Consider the following 22076-nt stretch of genomic DNA (forward strand, 5'->3'; position numbering starts at 1 on the left):
GGTGAGGCTGGACGGGGCTCCCGCGCCTGGCTCAGCGTGGGGGGCTCCGGGCTTCTCACCCCCTTTAGCCGACTCTGACCCCGCAGTCTGTGCATGTGTGGCCAGGTGTGAGCCCAGTTTCCACTGGGCCCAAGGGTGACCCGGCATCCACCTGGGCCAGGTGTGAACCTGGCTTTCCCCTGGGCCCAGGGGTGACTTGGCTTCCTTCCCAGAGGACAGAGCCGCCCCTTCTCATTCTCTGCACCCACTTCTTCCTCGCTCTCTCCACACCCTGAAGCACCCGCTGAAGTCACAGGACAAAGAAGTCTTTTATCCCAAAGAGAAGAGACGGGAATGTGGCCCCAGTGCATTAAAATGCGAGGAGAGGCTCAGCAAAACCTCCTGGCCCCTGCGAGGAGAGCTGATTCTAAGTCCCCAGCGGTCAGCCTGGGCGGTGGGCTCAGAACAGCTGAGGGTTAACAGGCCAGCTGAGGGCGCGCCTGGCAGGGCGGGGAGCCTGAGGGGCTGTCAGAAGTGAGCTGCGCCTCTATGGGAACAGGGGCGCAGCTCCAAGACCTCGGCCTGCAGGCTGCCCCAGAGCCCGGCCAGGCTGCCCAGCCAGGCCCGGGGAGAGTGGAAGTGGGAGTCGGTGCACAAAAGGGGACAGGCCCGACTCCGTCCCGCGACTGCACTTCAGGTCAGGTCTTCTGCAAACAGCTACCACCCAGGGCTCCTCTGGTCCCCTTCCCCGGGCCGGGCTCCGATGGGGGGTGGGTTTCTACGGGAAATGAGGCAAGTTGCTTCCGACAATCCCAAGCGTCTGGCCATGGCGGGACCCCCAGGGGAGGACGTCCCCATGGGCCTGCGGACCCGCGACCCCGGCCCGGGCAGGCTGGCTAAACACTTCTGGGGGCAGGGTCACGCTGCCTCCCTGCTAGCAGACGGGGGCCCAACGCCTGGTCTAGAGCGTGGCCGCTGGGGTCAGGGCCGGGGGTGCCGAGGGCAGGCTGCTCCCCACCGAGAGGCCACGCGCCCCTGGGGTGGTGTCCTTGGGTCCCCTGTGTCCTGGGCTCGCTGGGAAGAGGGTCCTTTTGAGAAAAGGCACATCCTCTCCACAGAGCACTTGGGCCCGGAGCCGGAGGCCGCAGGACGCCCGGGTCTCAGCCCACACGGAGGAGCTCGGCCGGGAGGAGGGACACAGCGGAGGGGTCACTGGGGCGCCGCCGAGGGCAGCGTGAACCCTGGTGGCGAGAAGGGCTCGGTCTGATACACGAAGGGCAGAGAATTCTGGAACGTGAGCTGATCGGGAGGAGACCTGGAGGTGCACACCTTGCTCCTGCGGTGCCGGGTACCGGAGAGGCGACGGGAGCCGTGCAGGGGCCAGCGGGTGTCTGATGCCCTTCCGCAGCCAAGCAGCTGCCCAGCCCCAGGCACACGCTTCGCCGCCTCACGCCCCGGCCCGCCGGCCAAGGTCTGGCTTTTCTCCCTCATCCCCAAAGTCCACACATTTGGAGCCGGTGAGGCATCTCCCCCGGCACTGACAGCCCCGGGGCGTGGGCCGCCCAGACGATTCCAGGCGTCCCCCTCAGTTACAGGCCAGGACGCAGAGGGCCGGCGCCCAGGCCGTCTCCTCGGGGGATCTGGGCCATCGGGTCGCCAAGTCAAGACTCTGTCCCACTCCTGGTTTCCCGCGGGGGTGGCCGGGCCCGGGAGGGAGGGCGCGGGGGGCCGAGAAGGGGAAAGCGCAGCCCGTGGCTGAAATGAGAGCCCCGGGCAGCCTGGGGCCTCTGCTCACGGCGAGCCCCGCACGGAGAGGACGGTGGCCCCCGCCCGCCGCCGCCACGGGACTCGGGACGGGACGCGCCTCCGACCTACTTGGCCAGCAGGAAGAAGGTGCTGAGGCGGGTCCCTGGCCTGGGCCGACAGGGAAGGCGACCGCTGAGCCCCGTCCTACCGCCCGCCTCCCTGCACTGCGTGGGCCCGGGGCCGGGGCCGCTACTCACGCTCCACCCGCTTCTCCAGCACAGCCAGGTGGTCGGCGACTTCCGCTTTCAGCTCGTTGATTTTAAATGCTCTGGGGATGGAGCAGAAGGAACCGAATCACAGCTTCCGACACCCTCCAAGTCACCGGCGGTTCTGCAGACGCCGGCGCGGCCCTGCCCGGGAGCCCCGGGGGCGGCGGGTGGGGGACAGGCCTGCGGCGGCTGTGTGCGTGGGGTGGCGGGACATACACTCGGCTTCTCCGCGCTGTTGGTGCTGGTGGATCTGCTGCTCCCCCAGCCTGGGCCCGCACCTGCTCCCAGCCCAGCCCGCTGCGCCCCCACCCCCCGGGCACAGACCACCTTGGGGACCCGCCACACCCCCGGCCCAACCCACTGGGCTGAACGACTCTGGGCTTTCGGGAGGTGCCCACAGCTCACACGTCCACCCCATGTTCATCCCGGGGCAGAAGCACCACAGTGACATAACCCAGGGGGTCACTTGGGAACAAGAAAGCAGGTCCCACGCCACTCGGTGTTCACAACCCGGCTTCTGCCGAAAACGGGGCAGCTCTGTGGGCTGGACCTGGGGTCCCCGCGGAGCCGGGTGAGGACATGGGGCTCCTGCGCGCTCCCTGGCCTGGCGGCCTTCCCGCCCTACCCATGCTGGCTCCCTCCTCAGTGGGCTCCTGGGCAGTGCCCACCGGGGCCGCGCCCGCTGCTGGAGGAGGGAGGAGGGTTTGTACCTGGAGAGCTGCTCCGCCACCTGGGCCAGCACACTCTGGATCAGTTCTTCTTTCTCTACAGGCCGAGAAGGAAAGACAGATGGGCCACGGGCAGGAGGCAGGGCGGGCGCCGGGTCATCATGGTGGGCACTGGGCGGGCACCTGGCCCTGACGCCGAGGCGGGAGGTCTGAGTCACCTGTGGGGCCTCCACACCCCTGGGCAGTCTGCAGGGTCCGGGGTGTCCCGTCCACCTCCAGGGAAATGCCCTTTCCTCTCTGCGCCCCCGGCCGTGTCCCAGCAGCCTCCCGGCAGAGCGGCCAGGGCTGGCCTCCCTTCGCCGCCACCAGCAATAAAAAGCAGGTGGGACTGAGCCTTTACGTGTGGGAAGTTTTCGCTGAGTGTCCCAGTTCATTTATGGGGGCAATTTCGATGACAGCTCGAGTCAGGGCGTGTTCAGACACGGCGTGCTCTGCAGGCCGGGCCCAGGCTCGGCCCCGGGCACGTGAGCAGGGCTGGGCGGCTGCTGGCGGGCTCGGTCCCGGGCTGAGTGTGGCCGCCTGTCTCTGTGCCTGACCAGGCCCGGGCCAGAAGCCTCACGGGTCGGGGCGGCTGTCGACCCACCGCTCCTGCCGGCGCCCCGGAGGCAGCGTGCGTTCCGCTGCAGCCGGCATCACTCAGGCCCTCGAATGTAGAGACCCGACGCGAGCCCGTGGTCCCGAGGTCACGTGACCTGCGTTGCCCGTGGGCCTGAGCGGCCCGCAAACCCCACCAAACTGCAACAAGACCGCCCAAGCCCGTGCAGCCGACCAAAGTCCCAGGACTCCTTGGCATCGGACGCAAAGGGCAGAAACGCCGACGTGCCTGACCCGGCGATCCCTCCCAGGGACGGGGGTGGTGTCCACGGGGGGAGCCCGGCACGGGCCAAACGGGCGGACCCCGAGCCAGCAGGCCCGGCCCAGGGCCTTCACGTGGTCGCGTGGAGTCATCCTGCCGCTAGCAACAGCAGCTTGGAAAATGTTCAAGTCCACTGTTAAGAAAACAGACTGCGGAACAGCCACGCGGTGCGAGCCTCGTTGTGAAAGTATCGGGAGAACGTAGGCTAAAATAGTGACAGTGGCTACTTTCAGTTTTAAGAGTACATGTTACCATCACTTTCTTATTTTTGTTTTTTTTTTATATCCTGCACATTTCCAAAAGGAATTTTTTTATATTTATATATATTTTACATCATTGTTCATTTTCATTTTTATTTTACAGGGTTTGCTTTCTCTTGCAGTCCCTTTAGAATTCCCACCCCCAGCTCCCCCGTGACCATCACCCCAGGGCCCTGTGCTCTTCCCACCCTCGTTGTGATCCCTCTCCCTCCCCTGAAGAATGCAGCCGTCTGTTTATTCTTGTTGTGTTGTGTTTTTTTTAATTGTTATTATTTTTCCCCATCCTTTATTTGGCTCCCCTGTTTTCCTCGGATAAGTGAAACCATCCGATATTTTTCTTTTTCCTTCTGGCTTATTTCACTGAGCATCATTCCTTCTAGCGCCATCCATGTTGCTGCGGATGGCATGAGTTTATCTTTTTTTGATTGCCGAGCGGCGTTCCTCTGTGTATATAGACCACATCTTGATCCAGTCATCTAGTTTTTGGGTGTTTGGGTTGTTTCCAAGTCTCACCTATTGTAAATAGTGCTGCAATAAACACAGGGGTGCAGATATCCTTTTGAACTAATATTTTTGTGTCCTTTGGGTAGATCCCTAGGAGTGGAATTGCTGGGTCATATGGAAGCTCTGTCTTTAGTAGGTCAAGAAATCCCCACACAGCTCTCCATAGTGGTTGGACCAGTTTGCACTCCCACCAGCAGTGCAGGAGAGTTCCTTTCAAAAGGAGTATGTTAATTTTAATTCTTAAAAGTATTTCAAGAACTGGGCCTCCCCTGGTGGTGCAGATGGTTGAGCACAGCGCTCTGAAGCTGTCTGCCGCCTCTGCAGCACAGGTGTAATCCCAGCCGGCCGGTGAGAAACCCACATGGCGCGGCAGACCTCTCCTGTCACGCCCGCTGCTCCCCTCAGCAGTGTACTTCGTCAGTCTGCCTGTTCTGTTCCCTGCTCTGGCTCTGGTGAATCCTCTCACCCTCCTGCCCATCTGACCTGTATCCGGGTTCTTGTATGTACGAATAAATAAATCTTTAAAAAAAAGTATTTCAAGGGCCTCCCCGGTGGTGCAGAGGTTGAGCGCTGGGTTGCGAAGCTGCCCGCAGCCTCTGCGGCGCCGGTTTGATCCCCGGCTGCTCCCCGGCCACCGCAGGAGGGTCCCACATGGCGCACAGACCTCTCCTGCCGCCCGCTGCTCCCCTCAGCAGTGTCCTTCGGTCCTTTGCCTGCTCTGCTCCCCGCTCTGGCTCTGGTGAATTCTCTCACCCTCCCGCGCTTCTGACTGTACCCAGTGCTTGTAAAAATAAATAAATAAATCTTTAAAAAAAAAAGTATTTCAAGAACTAATCAAAGTAAGTCTGACTCGTCCCTTCACCTGCCAATCGGAAGGGAGACCAGATGATCCGAGGTCCCCTGAATTCCATGTCTATGACTTGACGACAGATGGTTTGTTCTATCTCTTGAAACTCTCAGGGTGAAGATGCCGCTTTCCCAGAGCAACTGCCCGCGCTTCGGGCCCACCCCAGGCCCTGACCGTCAGCGGATGTCCTCTAACAGGGAAGGCAGGAGGGGGCCCAATGGCCACAACCACCAGGGAGGTCCTCGTGGGGAACCCTGCGGGATTTCACACACTTATCCTAAACCTTTGGCCAGAGCACGGGTCGCATGCCACCAACTGCTAATGATCTCAAAGTCCTGTGATGAATTTAGAAGTCCATCCAACGACTGACATTTACAGACCAACTCGCCAGCAGCCGGACACCATCCTTTCAGGCGCCTGTGCAGACAGACCATCTCCGTGGCCATACAGAAAACCTTCTGCAGCTCACAGAACTGAAACCGTATGGAGTATGTCGTCCAACCATCAGAAAAGGGAACTAGAAATCATGGCAGACGCTTTTCAAACACTGGGATGCTTACAACACACATCTAAGTGACGCGCGGGCAGAGAGGAAGTCTCGGTGGGAAAAAGCAGGGGTGGGGGAGAGAGAAGGACCTGACCGGGGATGACAATAGCAGGCATCAAAATTCAGCCGCGGCACCTGCTGAAGCACGTCTGGGAGGGAACCGACACATAAGATGCTTGCGTGAGGAAGCAGGCAACACTTCAACACCACAAGCTAAGAACTAGAGAAAGAAGAACAAAGTCAACCGCAATAATAGCGGAAATCAAGGCATCGAGAACAGAAAATGTGGAAAGTCAATGGAACAAAGAGCTGGTTATTTAGAAATAAATTAAAGTGACAAATCTCTAGAGGCTGCCACAAAAGAAACACATGGAGGACACAGCTCCCCAAATGAGGAACGACGGGAGGGGCACGCGGCCAGAGCCCCTCGGGAGGGGCCTGCACACCCTCCAGCCACCCGCAGCGGCTCAGGCGACGCGGACCGGTTTCGAGAAAGGCTGGAACGGCCACGCGCAGCCCCGACGGAGCAGGCGGTCTGGACGCTGACGAGGGCTGGGGAAGCCACGTCTGGCCGCTCGGGACGGAGATGCTTCCGGGTGCAGCTGGTTTCGCTGGAGAATTCTACCGAACTTTTAAAGAAGAGTTAACGTAATTCTAAAAACTTCTGCCAGGAAATACAAGGGAAGGCACCACTTCCTGATTCTTTTTGTGACGTTCCATTAATTGATACCAAATCCGAAGACAACACGGCCGCAGAGCCAGCCCGCAGACCAACGTCCCTCCCGCAAGCGGATGCAGACACCCTCACACACTGCTGTCAAAATCAGAAGTCAGCGAAAGGGAAAAATAACTGAATACCAAGAGCAAGTGGTTTATTCTGGGGATGGGAGGCTTAAGAGAAAGGTCAGTTCTCTCCAACGGGGACACAGGGCTAACGCAATTCTTACCAAAATCCCATCAAGACTTGTAGAAACAGACAAAATGATTGCAACGTGTGCAGACATGCGAAAGAACTGAAACAGCCAAACAATCTAAAAAACCACAGCGGGGGACTAGTCGGGGGTGATGTTAATATTACAGCACGTCAGAGAGACGGGGGCAGCCGTGGACATGGGGGTGGGCGCCCCACGGAGGCACCGCTGGTCTCGGCCCAGCCTGAGAGCAGCTCCGGGAGGGAAGGTGGCCTGTTCAACAGACGGCGCGAAGCAGCTGGACACTCAGACAGGGCAGTGAATACAGACATGGACGCAAGAGGGGCCGCGGCTGAAGGAGAGGCCGCGCCGCCAGGAAATCAGGAGACGGTCCTCGGGCTGCCGGCTGGGCAGCTCCTGAGCTCGGCCCCACGGCACTGTCCACCAACGGGCACACTCCAGACGGGCCTTTCGCTCCGGGAAAGCCCCTGTGGAGACGAGGGAGGAGAGGCTCTCGCTTGGGAGAAACATCTTGCAAGACGTGAGCACAGGACACGGCAAGAACATCGAGACTCGGCAGTAAAGAGCTGAAACCACCCAACTCGAGGATGGGCCAGGGACGCGAGGGGGCGTCTGCAGAAGGGAGTGGCCAGGTGAGAGGCCTGCGCCAAGGCTGAGCATGAACCCCCTGGAGGGGGCGTGTGACAGCCCAGCCCAGCGAGAGCCAGCTCGTGCACCGAGAGGCTGAAATAAAACACGGACAAGAGGCCTCCCTGGTGGTGCAGGGGTTAGTCTCAGCACTATCGAGCTATCGCCAGCCACTGCAGCCTGAGTTCAATCCCCGGTTGGCCAGGGAGTTACCCACAGGGCGCAGCAGACCTCTCCTCTCTCCGCTGCTCCCCTCAGCAGGGTGTTTCAGTGGATCCGCCTGCTCTGCTCCCCGCTCTGTCTCTGGTGAATCCTCTCACCCCTGTACCTAGGGCCAACACCCCAGTTCTTGTATGCATAAATCAATCAATCAATCGCACCTAGGGCCGACACCCCAGTTCTTGTATGCATAAATCAATCAATCATTTTTTTTTTAAATAAAAAAAAGCACAGACGAGCCCAAGTGCGGTCAGGGAGCAGAGCACTAGAGTCCGGCACGGGCGGGCACCTGAACCTGCAGCTCCTCTGGACAGTGGTCAGTCAGCTTCCCAGAGAAGGACATGTGGGCGACAGGGGCCCCCACACCCACTGTGCACTCTGGGGCAGGGACCTGCACGTGGAGCAGAGCAGCCTCCACCGCGACGACCAAACACCGCCGTGCACAGCACTGAGGGGTGCAGGGGACTGGGTGCCGGACTCCCAACCCCGCCACAGCCTGGGTGCATTTTCTGGAATGGCACCGAGTGAAAGAGCCCCCAGCCCACGTGCCGGCTGCCTGACTGCGGGCACAGAACTTTCGCAAACCACAGAATTCTGGAAACAGCAGATCGTGAAGGCCGTGGCAGGAGCAGGAGGGGCGGGATGGGGTGGCCCACTGGCCCTGACGGAGCCGGGGCCCAGCCCCCACGCCATTCTGAGACCTCACCCACGTGGGGAGACAGCAGGACGCTGCCCCGGGTTTTCCTTATAACTGTGTGAAGCAGTAATTCTTCCCAAGTGACTGTCTGCACACGCATGATAGGGAACAGAAAAGCTCGAGGGCCTTGAGGTGGCTCCGGGGGCATTAGAGGCTTTTAACGCCTGAATCTGGCCTCCAGCCCCAGTGCTCCCCTCCCCCCACCTTCTTTCCCTCGGGCTCAGCCCCAGCGCAGACGCGGACTCGGCTCTGCCCTTGGGCCACAGGGGCTGACCCACCGGTGGCCCCAGCCAGAGTCGGGGACTCTCACGCCTCCTCCTTGGAGCAGCTCGTGGCTGCGCCGTCTCTGGGGGATGCACCTCTGAACTTTTCTGCAAGGGGAAGGGGCGAAGACGCCATGAAGCGCTCAGGACCGAGCTGGGCCGGGGAGCTGCGGGTCGGCTGCGGCTGCTGCTGTGAGGATGAGGTCACAGGGCGCCCCCACCTCTCTGACTTCCCATCTTTTTGCTTCCTGTCTTCCCTGAGTGTGCAGGGCCCCTCGGTGCAGGTGAGCTCCGGGGTGTCCCCTGGTGGCAGGTGAGCTCTGGGGTACCAGCTCAAGTTTGAGCTCTGCCCGCTGAGCCCCAGGTGTGCTCTCTACTCCCTCAGCGCCTCTGGGACCCTCAGCCCCAAAGCCCTGGATTTGGGGGTAACAAGCAATCTTCAATCACAAATGCTAATTACTCCCCACTGGGGGGCCAAGCGCCCCACCAGAAAACCTGAGAAGTTACTGAAGGAAGACACCGGCACCCCTCACTCTGGATGGGGGTGACACCCCCAAACACAGAGCACTCACACAGCTCAATCACACACACACACACACACACACACACACACACACACACACACACACGCCAATGAGAACGCGCACAGGGGACCGGGACACGTCCCCGAGGAGGACAACAGGAGACCCACAGCGGCACGAAGACGCACCATCACGCCCGTCACCAGGGCGACCGCTCCCCCCAGGGGCTGTCCTCCGGGGCGGGCGAGGAGCCGCCAGGGCTGGGGTGCGGTGAGGGAGGCCCTCCGCACCGGCTGTTGGGTGTGACTTGGGGCAGCTGCGTGGGAAGCCGTGTGGAGACGCCTCGAAAAGTGAAGCTGGACACCCCTTACAACCAGTCACCCCCGCTTTGGAGTATTCACCCTCAAATGAACCAAAAGCCACTAATTCGAAGCGCTACGGCACCCCCATGTGTACTGCGGCGTCATTTGAGGGCCGAGGCCTGGAAACAAATGAAGGGCCCCCCGACCGCCAGGCAGTCAAGTGGGGCTCCGCCTGGAATATGACGCGGCTCTGAGGGCGAGACCCCGCCACTAGCCGCCACGACGGTCCGCGGCGACGCGCCTCCAGACGGCAGATGAGCCGGTGCACGGATCCGAACAGAAACAAGCGTCGGGACAGAAAACCGTTCAGTGGTGACCAGGGAGGGGGGCGGGTGAGCGGGGCGGGGGACGGCGCGGCGAGGGGACGCGGGCTCCGAGTGTGCCCGAGGGAGAGGCCCACGCCGTGTGCCCGGCGCGACATCCGCCAACGAAACCTCCCTTCAACGGAAAGGGCCATCCGCTAAGGCGGGAGGCGCGCGCTCCTCCGGGGCCCAGGGACGCACGGAGACCCGTCCGAGCCGAGTCTCTGCGGCGGCGTCTTCCTCGCCTCGGGTGCCGGCCGCAGCCGGGGCGGGCAGCTCAGGGTGGCGGGACCGGCCCCTGGACCTTTCAGGAAGGGGGAGCTGGGGAGTGGGGGCTCAGCGTGGCCGCGGAGCAGCAGGTGGAGGCCGAGGCGGGAGCCAGACGGTCCTCACGGGCCACGGCGAGTTCTCCTGCGAGACCATCCGCGAGGGCTGCTGCGTGTCCTCCAGCGGGTCCCTGCGTCAGGGCCCTTGGGGCACGTCCAGGGCGCTGCTCCCAGCTCCCGGCGATGGTCCCCGGTCTCCCCCAGACCCCCGCAGGGTGGCCCCGGGCACACGTGTCCATACAGGTGCATGCAGCCACTCTAATGACCAGCACCGATGACCAGGCATGCAGCTCCGGCTCGGCTGCACCCGTCCGCCGGCTGCTCTTCGCCTCTCACACGTGGGCGAGCAGGGGCCGATCCACTGACTGAGGTGACCACTCGGCAGCTCTGCAGGCCGGCGGGGCCCACACCCTGGGGAAGTGTGAAGTTTGGCCCCAGGGCAATCTCGGCGTCGGGCAGGCCTGGGCCTGGACCCCGTCCATGAATGTGCGCTGGAGTGGCCACAACCTGCCCTGGCACAGAACTGAGGGGACAGAGGGCCCTCAGGCCACAGCCCTATAGAGTTGGCCGCCGGGGCTCCCGGGCAGTGGCAGGACAGACGCCTCCCCGCAGTGTTTACCCAGCTGCTCACGAGTGGCCAGGGCAGAGTCTGCCCTCCCATCCACTTCCCGATGCCCAGAGCGGGGCCAGCTCTGCCTTGGGCCGTGCACGCCCAGGGAACCCACCTCGCCCCCTCCTGCTTCCAGGAATTGTTTCCTTGCTTCAGACAAATCCTGAGTCTTCAGAAAGAAGCACACGAGAACACGTTCCAGCGGCGGACAGCCCGGCCCAGCCTGCAGGCCTGCTCTCGAGATCAGGTTAACGCAACACGCTGACCCGACCGGCAGCCGCTGACGAGGCTCTCCGCCTGGGCTGAGCAGCCACAGCTGCCCCCGGCCTCTGCACCCCTGAGCTGGCCGGCACCCCTGCCCTGGGCAATGAACACCAACAAAGTCCTGGACACTAGCTGCCCCCAAACCAGCAGGGGAGATGGTGTGGGACATTTGCACAGGCAACTGCACCCCAAGTCTGACCCCCAACACATGGGTGCTGCCTCGGACTGCCCGTGGTGGCCGCACGAAGTCACCGTGGTGTCTCCACTGATTCCTGTTGTGCCGTGGTTCATGTTTCAGGCCATCACCCCAAAGCCGAGGGGCCACCACCGAGACCTACCAACGTTACAAATCCACTCCCGAGGCGAGCAGATAAGCTGCCAGCCCCCCCAGAAAGGGGCGCCGTGCTTTGCGTTGGGGAGAATAACCCACAATATTGGCCCCAAAGGGATTGGCGCTCCTAAAGCCCTAAGGCTCGGGAGTGGGTGTGTTTGTTTACACCCCTGTGCAGCCCCCCAGCCTGCGAGCCAGGGCTCTGCATGGGAGGGCAGAGGGCAACTCCCCACGCCCCTCTCCCCATCTCTCCCCTCCAGCGTTGCCTCCCGGGAAGGCGGGAGGGACACACTCACCTCTGCTCCACTTTCGCTCCCCTGGGCCCTCCAGCAGGTCGAGGACATTCTAGCCCCGGACACAGTCATCGGCAATTCACTGTTTATGGACGTCATAAAACAGACGTGCAGAAGGAGGACGCTTCCTCTATAGCCCAGGAGCCCAATAAAGTTCTATCATTAACAGCGGCGTGGCCCTGCTTCTTAAAGGCACAGGAGCCCTTTCCATGGTCTGTTCCCTGCGGCGCCACCACGTTTATTGGCAGCCACAGGGACATCCTGGGTGATTTATGGGGTGACTCTGCCTAGTGTACTCACCTCATGTTTGCCAGCAAAACGACCCAGGGACCCTGACAATCAGCTCTGAAAATGTGGAGAGTGACTTGCAAGGACCTCAGCAGAGTTCTGGGCAGCGAGGCTGTGACTCTCCAGACCTGGGGCAGACTTGGATGGTGCAGACTGGTTCCTCCCTGCTTTTCACTCTTCAGGAGGACTTCAGGCTTGGCACAGTTTAAATGAGGCCTCAGATGCCTGGACACAATTTCTCCTTATTCCCCCCTCTCTTCCTTGGGCTTACTTTGCAAAAGCAGAAACACCTGTCAGATAAGTGGTCTCCGGGACAGCTCGAAATGCAATTGTCTGGTTGTTTTGCAGACTGCCATGACCATACCCATGATCACTAGCATGCACTGTGCTCAGGCACTGCTCTCAGTGATTTGCACATGTGGATCATTTAATGCTCCTAGGAACCCCATGTCTGTGTGATATAGAGGGGAGCAAGGCCAGGTGACAAGGCCCACACTCATCCTGCCCTGCTCTGTCACATTCTCTTGGAAAGCTGCAAGTCTGGGGCAGTGTCCTTCCTACCCAGATAATTCTTTCACCCCCATCCTGCACACCCTACTGCCATGGTGTGCTGAGGTGTGATGTGCTTTTGAGGGAGAGGGATGTGGACATGGCATTCTCTTGAGGAGGCCTCCAGGGGAATATGAATTTGAGAAGCAGCAGCTGATTGCAGTGCTGGTAGTGAACCTCACTCATGAAATGAAGTTTTGTGCCTCTACAAATTGAAGGTGATCGACTGATAATTAACTAGCAGTTAGAACCAAAAATCAACACTCTTTAGAGGAAGATAACATAATCCAGAGTCTCTGTGAGGCATTATTCATGTTAGTATGCCACAAAAACAAAACAAGCACGGAAACAGGAAGATGTGATAGTCAAGAGATAGGGGTGTACAAACTTCCATCATGCCCATACATGCTAGCCTGTGCCTGTCACTCTGAGGGAACACCCCATGGGGGAATCAACTCTAGTGAAGCCCTAGTGGAATCAAGTCCGGTTCATGTGTCTGGACTTTGAAGGAGTATAAATGCCCCCACATGACTAGTTTCAGGAAGAAACTCTTTCAGAGGAACAGAGCCAATAAATAAATCAGTGATGGTGCAAAATGACATAACTTTTGCAAAAATCTATTAAAGACTCAGGTTTTTGTGTTTTTGTTTTTTTGCAAACCAAGTTTTACTCCATCTGTGGAGGATGCTGCCCACTGTTTTAAAGGCTATAAGAAGATAGATAAAAAGTAGCCAATTGATCAGCTGTACTAACAAAAGACTGGAGGCAGCATAAACCTACGTTAATAGGGAACTAGTTAACTAAACTATGGTACATTCACAAGATGAAGTTCTGTGCTGCTATACAAGGAAGATTTCTGTGTTTTACTGGAGTGATTTGACAGGGTGGAATGGTGATGACTTAAGCAGAAAACTGGAGGCTTAGGAGGTTGAAGGGTCAGAGGGCAGAGTTTGGGGTTGTCCGAGAAGGTGGAAATGAAAGAAGGCATTCCCAAAGGAGGAAACTGTGGGGTGGGGTCGATTCTGTATAAACTACTCTGTTCCTTGGTGGATCTCAATTGCACATGCACGTGGGACTAGAAAAATGAAAGTGCTCAGCAGAGACTTCAGCTTTTGCCAACTGCAGGGTAGGCAATATTTGGAGTTTGAGTCCAGTCATATTAGATGGCCTTGATAAATGTTCCTGCTGAAACACAAGAACACTTACACTAACAGAGCATAAAACCAAGCCTCCACAAGTTCAAGGTGATCAGTTGGGGATTTAACTACCAGTTAGAACAAAAACCAACACTCTTTAGAGGAAGATAACAAAATCCAGAGTCTCTACGATGTATGATTCATGGTAGCATGCCACAAAAACAAAACAAGCATGGAAATAGGACGATGTGACAAGAGAAAATCGCCCAACAGAAACTCTCAGTGACTCAGATGTTGAAATTAGCAGAACAAACCCTTAGAGCAGCAATTGTAAGTATGTCCAAGGACCAAAGAAAAAGGTGTAAACCAACAGTAAATATATGGGGAATCTGAGGACAGAAATCTATGCATAAGGATCAAATGAAAATTGTAAAATTGAAAAATATTTCTGGAATAAAAAAAATACAGCTAGGCTTCTAGCAGTTTAGAATCAGCAGAAGAGTCAGGGGAATTGAGGACAGATCAAAAAACGATCTAATCTGAAGAGCAGAAAGAAAAAAAGATGAACAAAATAATATGTTGGTCACATTTGAGGGTGGACAGCAAACTTTCTAAGTGACTAGTGTCTCTGAAGGAAAGGTGGAATAGAGTGGCATGAATAAAATACATTTAAAGAAATAATAACTACAAATTTTACAAAGATTTGTTGAAAACACAATGGGTAGGCTAGAAGCTCGACGGACGCTGAGCAGGGTAAGCAAGAAGAAAGCCAAAGCGAGGTGGCACAGAAACCCTGCGGAAGCCCAAAGAAACCCCAGAAAGCAGCCAGAGCAAAAAGACATTTACATTTTTCCACACAAGGGAATCAGGATTTCAAAAAAGAGGAAGGAAAAAAATAAAGAATGAAAAACAAAATCTAAATCTTTAAATTTCTTTTAAAAACCAAAACCACACAAAGTGGTGAACGTAGAATTCTGCAGCCTGAAAACCACCTTTTTGTATCAAGGCAAAAATAAAGACATTCAGATGAGCAAAAACTGAGAGGATTAGTCACCAGCAGTTCTGCAGTGCGAGAAAGATGCTAAAGAGTAAATCAACTTTACCTCAATAAAAATAGCTGGGGGAAAAAAACCACCCGTCAGGCTGAAGGGTGTAACACCAGGAGGAAGCTGGGATCCCCAGGAAGAAATAAACACCAGAAATGACAACTGTGTAGATAACGACACGACGCTGTCCCTGTTTCTCATCATAGTTGCTCCAGAAGACAACTAGGTGGTGATGGCCAAACTTGCCGTCCTGTGGGCAGGTTGAGTGTGCAGATCTCCAGGGGCCACCGCCCCCCGGCGCTGGAGCCTGCGGCCTGTGAACAGGAGTCTCTCTGGGGGCGGGGGGTGGGAGAGGGCAGCTCACCCTCCAGAGCCCCCCTCAAGCGCCATTAGGCTGGGCACGGCCACTGGGCACCAGCAGGCAGAGTGTCGGGAAGGGCAGGCAGGGCCGTGCTGCCCGCGTGTGTGTGGGGAGGAGCGGGCGAAGGGGAGAGAAGGGGGAGGGAGGCGGCACCCCCAGGGGAGCCCCTCAGGTGCGGCGCCCTGGTACTTGGGGTCACCAGGGCCGTGCCCACTGAGTGGACGAGATGCTGCCCCGCCCGCGAGGGCAGCGCCACCTCTAGGGCCCGACTGCGGGGTCAGGGGTGCCGGGGGCCAGATGCACGCGCTGGGGAGGTGCGTCTGGTGGTTTCTACAGAATGGAGAACGCTTAGCGCAAGATGTAGCAGCCGCGCTGCTCCGAGCTAACCAAACGAGTTAAAGACTCATTTCACGCACAAATGGACGCTCGCAGTGGCCCAGTCGTAATTATCAAAACTGAGCGCAGCGGACGGCCTGCAGCAGGTGAGCAGAGAGGAACGGGTCCTGCAGCCCATGGGCGCTGCCGGCAGGAAGGGGCAGCCTGAGGTCGTGGGAGGGGCTGCCCGAGCAGCAGGGCAGGGGCTGGCAGCGAGCCTCCCTAAGGCAGGATGTGGGTGGGGCTGGGCCAGGGTAAGGAGGGGATTTGCAGGACGCCCCATGCTTCCCCCTTGTTCTTGCTGTGAATCTAACACTGTTCTAAAAAAGTAAAGCTTCGCCATTAAAGAAAGTGAGGGGTGCACACTGTCACCCCGAGAGTGGCGCTCAAGAGCCCGATGCTAAAGAGGAACCCACGGGCGTCCGATTAATCCCCGGGGAGCAGGGAAGAGCCCCAGGCCAGCGCCAGACAGCCCCGGGGCAGGCCGGCCAGCCGCCCGGGAGGGGACACAGCCGGGAGGGCTGACCCCGGACTTAGGTAAAGTATTTCAGAAAATGGAGGAGCCGTCACGCCACCATCAAAGCGCGACGCAGACGTTACCAGGAAGAAAATCAGAAACCACCGTCCCGGGACACATGGGCCGGAGCCTCACGTGTGTCAGGCCAGGAGGAGAGCCGGGTGCAGAGGGAGGGCCCTGCAGCTGGGGCCCCGGGGGCCTCGGTAGGCTGAGTCCTAAGCGTTTTGCCACAAAGGCTGCCAGGAAGGCCAGCGGGCACCCCGGGAAGCGAGGCTGCTGAACTGCAAGGCGGGCAGCACCCGCCAGCCCTTCAGCAGAAGAGGAAAATCACCTGCTCGCCCCAGAGGCAGGAAGGACGTCGGACCAAATCAACCCCCGTTTATGACCAAGACCACGAGCAGCCGGGGCGCGGGGAGAGCCGCGGCAGCGGGCGGGCTCGGGGCGGCTCCCCGGACTTGACTCGGCCCCTGCTTGTCTCCAGCAGCGGGGAGCCCGGCGGAGGCTGCGCTGGCCCGGAGAGCGCGGCCGCGCGGGGCTGTCATGTCGCACCGCGGCGGGCTCCGGGCGAGCAGGGCCTTGGTGGCGACACGAGCTGCGCTAACAGCAGCCTCCGGACCTCGGGCCTCCTGCCCACCAGAGTTCAGCCGCCTGGAGAGACGCGACCGTGGCCGTCCTTGGCCGCTCAGCGTGGCCTGCGGGTCGTGCTGGGCGAGCACTACCACTTATGAGCACTTAGCGGTGACCGCGCGCCCCGAGAGTTTTGCATAAATCGCTCCATCGGCCCCAGAACCGCAGGCGCGGTGACCTCTGCCCTGCGCGGCCGGCTCCGGCTGAGCCTCCTCGCCGCTGACAAGCGACGGCGGGCCGTGGACGGCCCTGGATTCCGAGCGCCCCTCGCGGCGCCCACGGCGGCTGAGATCCCCCCAGGCAGGGAGTCGGTGCCAGGGTCAGGCTTGCCGGGGTCCCGGGGAGCCCCGGGGGTGGTGGGGGGCCGAGGCGAGGAAGGGAGCGGCAGCTGGTCGCCACGGGGACCCCAGCGCCTGGGTGGACAGCGGAGCAGCCCCACCCCCGGCAAGAAAGCCCAGCACCGGCCACTGCTCCCTCTCGGGGTCGCCCCGGGTGCCCGCCCCCCTCAGGAGCTGCAGGGGGCGGGGACTGGCTGGGAGGGGAGGCGCCACCAGTGCCTTGCGAGGAACCATCTCTCCTCGTGGTCGCCCTGGAGCATCTGGAAGAAATGCTCCGCGGGGCCGTGCCCCAAACACACAATGCTGACCCCGTCCTGCGGCCTCTGCCCTCTCGGTGCCTCTGACGCCTGGGGCTGCGGCTTTGGGGAGCCTGCCGGGCCCTGGCCCCCAACTCCGGGGGAGGCAGCGCTCAGGCCCCATCACAACTGGCCCCAGCTTCTAGGTTCTTTTCCTTAAGGAGCTCAAATCTCATGGGTCCTCGTTGGGTCTCAAAGTTGCACAAAATCCCCCAGCGGCAGCCTGGCCTCCCCTCCCCGGGCTCCCTTCACCTTGCGCTCCCGCGTCCGTCGCAGAGCCCTGCCCAGGGCCAGCTCCCAGGCTCCGTCCTTGGTCTCTCCCTCCCCCCGACGGCATCAGGCCACCAGCCAGGGCGCCCGCCCCATATCCACAGGCCATGGAGACGGAGCCCCGTCCCTGCTGCCCGGCTGCCCTCCGCCCTCCACCTCCTCCCCCACTCCCAGGGGCGCCCTCAGGGCCGGCCCTGCTGTCCCTCATGTCCACTCCTCTCCCCGCTCTGTCAGGAAATAAGCTGGCTGGTCCCCAGAGCACGCCCGAGGCGGACGGATACAAGGTGGGGAACCTGAGCCATCTGTCCCCTGGACTCAGGGGCAGCTGCACCACACCCCACCCGGGGAGCGGAACACGCCGCTTTTCCACCCAGCACAGCAGGGACCCCGGCCCGAAAGGCAGAGCCACACCGTCTGCTTTTCCATCATGAGGGAATCAACTTAGAAATAAATAACAGGAAGAGAACAGGAAAATAACCAAAGATCCAGGAGTTAAGTGAGACGCTTCCACGAACAAATGGATCAGGGAAGGAGCCACAGGGTGAGTCAGAAGATAATCGGAGACGAGGGACAGGAAATTTCAAAATTGATGAGACTCAGCTACGGACAGGCTTTGGGGGAAAGCTCCAGTTTTAAATGATCATCATTACGCAGGTGACACGCCTGCTCCATGTACACTGCCTTACCACACGCACGTCTGTGCGCACACCCCTGCTCGGGCACACGCGCGAGCGCTCTAGAACCAGCGGCCTCAGCCCCCTCGTTGGCCCGTCACTAGTTAGACCGGGAGGAGCTGACGAGGCCTGGGGTGGGAGCCGACGAGGCCTGGGGTGGGAGCAAGGGAAGCGGGACAAAGCCAAGAGGAGAAACCGGTAAAATCGGAAACAGAAAAATGGAGCAAAGCAGTGAAGCCCAGGCCTGACCCTGAGGAAGGAATCATAAGATCAAGCCCCTGGCTGGACGGAGCAACTCCAGGAGACAAAAATCACCGGAATCTGAAACGAAAGGGGGTTTCGCTAGAAGCCGACGGAAGAGGGGAGCAGCCGGTTCGTCCCGTGGAAGACACGCTTTCTCCAGCGACTCCCCGAGGAGAAGGTCTCGTGTCTCGGCGGAGCGCCGTGGATCCACGGCGCGCGCCCTTCCCACAAAGCCGCCACACAGGTGAGGTCAGAACAACGTCCCCTCTGAGCGCCAACGCTTCCAGGAGCTCGCCCAGCCCGGGCCGCGGCCAGCCTCGCCCCGATGCCAGGGCGGCCGGCAAACTGGGCAGCTCCGGGCAGAGACGCCCGTGCCCGCGGACGGGCCGAGACAGAGGGCGCGCGGGGCAGGAGCACAGGGTCAGGGGAACGCTTTTAAGTCCCGCTTTGCCGTGAGACGGCAGAGGAGCAGACGCGCACGGGGGAGAGCCAGGAGCACCTGGCGGGGACTCAGCGCCAGTTTACAGCGAAGCTGTCAACAAACAAGGGCGAGGGAAACGAAGCCCCGCGAACTGACGGGCGGCGAGGCTGCGGGGGGACGGAGGAGGCTCTCACCTTGCTCTTCCCCTCCGGGGCTGGGCCGGACTCCGCAGAAGAAAGGCAAAGCGTTCGGACTGAAAAGGAAGCAGCAGCTCCCCTCGCAGACGGAGGCGGTCCAGCAGACCTGCGGGAGGTTCCCGGCCTGCGCGGGGCCGGGTGAGCTGCGTGTCCGGGAGCCAAACGCCTGGACATGGTCAGGAAACCCACGGGCGGCAGCAGGGAGCGGGCACGGGGACGGATGACCTGTCCACGCGGGCGCGGCGCCCACCTTCCGTGCCACGGCAGGGACTCCCCCCGGGCGTCTGCGTATTCACGCGGAATTTCAGCCCGAGCCCCGGCAGGCTTGCTTTTTGGTAACAACTGACAGACGGATTCCAATACTGATTTGAAAATGAAAGAACTCAGGAATAGCCAAACACTGTTGAAAAATAAACAGCCTGTGCTCCGTGTGACCCTGCCACCGGGAGGAGAAGCTGACGCACCGTCAGGCGGCCGTGGAGACCTCAGGATTCTACCCCGTGGCCGTCAACCTTACAGAAATTAGTATTAAATTTACATGAGATTTAAGAAGGAAGATTAGCCTCAACTGTTCCCTGGAGCCAGACACAAAAAGCTCGAAATGGGCCCCGAAGCCCACGCACTGGCCTCCGGGCGGAGCCTCCCGGCTCGCAGGATGCGGAAGCACAACCGTGAAATGACAAAATTGGCCCAAAGGCCTAGAAAACACTTAAAGCTCTGGCTGCCGAAAGGCACTGAGCAGGGAGTGAAAAGGCAGCTGCAGAAATGCAGGCAACGCACATGATAGGGGGGTGCACCCCGTGCCCCAGGGCACCGCAGCTCCAGCCAGAGAAGGGGCGCCCTGCCTCCACCATCTCCGCCACCTCGGGTAGGAGGGGCGCCTCGGGGCCGGGTCTGAGTGGCAGTGGCTGCGGGACGCAGAGTCTCCTGTGCAGGGCACGCAAGTTACCCAGGAGCGGGGGCCCTGGCCGCGGGGCGGTGGGCGGAGGGGGGGGCCCCACAAGGTGGGGGGCAGATGCCGCCTTGGCAAACCTGGGGGCAGTGCTCCCAGGTGAGCAGGACCTGTCTGCCCCGAGGCCCTGCAGCCCTGCAAAATGCAGGAGTGGTTCAGGGGACCCCGCTGGGAGAACCCCCCTGTGGTGGAGGACCAGCACCCACAGCCAGACGGGCGGTGGGGGGCGCGAGCTCACAGTTGAGCCAGAAAGGCGCTCACGCTCTGGGGACCCCTCTCGGGGAGCCGAGGCCTAGGAGCTGTGGGGGTGGGGAGCCCGGCGGGGCGGGCGCAGAGGGCTCAGGTGTGCGGAGCCCAGGGATGGCGGTGGAGGTGACCAGGTGTGCAAGGCTCCCCACACGCACCACGCCGCGAAGCGAGCACCGCACGCGCACGTCACGAGGGCAGCGGGAGGCCCGACGGATCTTAACCAAACGCACTGAGAACGCGGCACTGGAGGCCGGGGTGCCCGCCAGGGCAGGGGCCCAGAGCACAGGAGCGCAGGGCCACCCATGTCTGCCGGGTCTGGGCCGCGAGGCGGGTCCGTCACCGTCCGTGCGGTGGGGCGGGGGGGGGGGGCAGGCGGCGAGGGGTCTTACCGGACGGCCGCTTGGTGGCCACGGGCCTCACTTTGTAGGGCGTGCTGCAAGAGAGAAGGCGGCGTCAGCCGGCGCGCGGGGACGGTGCAGCGGGAGGGCGGCCGGTCAGGGGCTTCCACAGAGGGCAGCGTCCTCCCTCCGAGGAGCTCCGGACACACTCCCCGCGTCACCTAAGTGGTCTCCCCGCTCCCGCTCACGTCTGGGGAAAGCCGACCCGGTCAGCAATGCCGCTTCGCTGCAGGTGGGGAACCAGGCCGGCGGCCAGGCCAGCCCAGAGGGGTCCCCGCCTGGCCCCCGGCACCATCCCCGAGAGGTGTGCGCTCCTGGCTGCAGGCTCGCCCGCGCACCAGGGTGGAAGTGGACTCAGTCTGCCCCATGTCGTGTCCCCTGGCCCGGCTCCTCGCTCCCCTGTCCGTGTCTCCTGGGGACGGAGGCCCTGCACCCGGACAGGGAGCCCCAGCACACCCCCGGGACCCCTCCCTCCCCCTAGTAAACACGCGGTTTGAGGTTTCCCTGAAGCTGGCCTGGCGGCTCCAGGGTGAGGCCGGGCGACACCCCTGGGTGTGAACGGGGCTCCACTCACCGTTCTGAATTCGTGGGCATGCTGGGGTCGATGGAGACCATGGCGTCGTCGGTGGTCAGCAGGGAGATGGTCGTGTTCCTGAAAGACGGGGCAGGCGGTGCCGTGAGGCTCCGGGGCGGGGGCCGGGTGCTGGGCTTTGAGCCCCAGGGCCTGGACCAGGGGCCGCAACGGGGGGCTCGAGGGGCCCAGACCATTTGCCAGTCAAGCAAATGTAGACTCGCGGGAACGGGCGGAGGGAGATGGGGTCCGCCTGACCGCAAAGGGGAGCAGAGCAGCTGCCCTGGTGGGCTGCGGCGCGGGCCAGCCCCGCCGGGAGCCGGGAGCCGGGAGCCGGGAGCCGGAGCCGGGGCGCGGAGCTCTCCAAGCAAAAGCTCTAAGCGGAAGCTCAGTCTTCTCCGCCTCTCACCTCTGGGGCCTCTTTTCAGTGGTGTGACCTTGACCAACGTGTGACCTTGACTCTGTCACTTAAGCTCCAGGGGGTGACTCCAGGGGCACAGGGAGGAGCCCGCGCCTGCCCAGCGGGTGTTTCTGGGATGCTGGAGGGGGCTGCTGCGGGCTCTCCCGCCGGCATTTCAGGCAGTTCCGGCTCCTGGTCCCTCTTCACCCCTCCGGGGAGCCTCCCAAGGTCTCTCTGCTCCTCACGCGGGTGCGCGGCCGCCAGGGCCCCTCCTGGCGGCTCGGGCCAGGGTCACCCACTTGCTGCAAGAGCCCGAGCACCTGGGCAGATGCCGGGGGCTCCGGGGCGTCTGCCTTGGTCCCGTCAGCCTGTGATGCAGGTGTCTGGGCCCCCGACGGGAGGGCCCGTGCGGAGGCGTGGGCCGGGGACCAGAGTGGACGCCTCCGGGCCCTGCTCCAAAAGCAACTGCACAGATGCAGGGGAAGGACTGAGGGGCAGGCTCTGCCAAGCGCTGCCCAACGGCCTCGCGCCCAGGGGACGCCGGGTGGAGTCCGAGGGCCCTCATACCTCCCCTCTCAGGCCGAAGGCCCCACCCCACGCGCCACCTTCCTCTGAAAGATTCAACAGGCCGGCGTGCAGCCCGGCAGGGTCCTGGGAGTGGGGCCAGGGTGCTGGGAGTAGGGGC

The 22076-nt window shown here is 61.1% G+C and overlaps 1 protein-coding gene across 2 annotated transcripts in view; it reads right to left on the reverse strand.

Annotated features, from left to right (window-relative positions):
• PDE9A (phosphodiesterase 9A) overlaps nt 1-22076 on the reverse strand; it is a 46515-nt gene that overhangs the window by 16830 nt on the left and 7609 nt on the right. For both annotated transcript variants that reach the window (XM_037524894.2, XM_054700257.1), the window contains exons 3-6: nt 20995-21072; nt 20412-20455; nt 2705-2759; nt 1983-2053 (exon numbers count right to left, since the gene is read on the reverse strand). In XM_037524894.2, the coding sequence (XP_037380791.1) occupies nt 1983-2053; nt 2705-2759; nt 20412-20455; nt 20995-21072 (248 nt within the window). The remainder of the gene's footprint in view (nt 1-1982; nt 2054-2704; nt 2760-20411; nt 20456-20994; nt 21073-22076) is intronic.

Source organism: Talpa occidentalis, unplaced genomic scaffold, assembly GCF_014898055.3.
Source record: "Talpa occidentalis isolate TD23 unplaced genomic scaffold, MPIMG_talOcc4v2.1 talOcc4.4, whole genome shotgun sequence".
Lineage (NCBI taxonomy): Eukaryota > Metazoa > Chordata > Mammalia > Eulipotyphla > Talpidae > Talpa > Talpa occidentalis.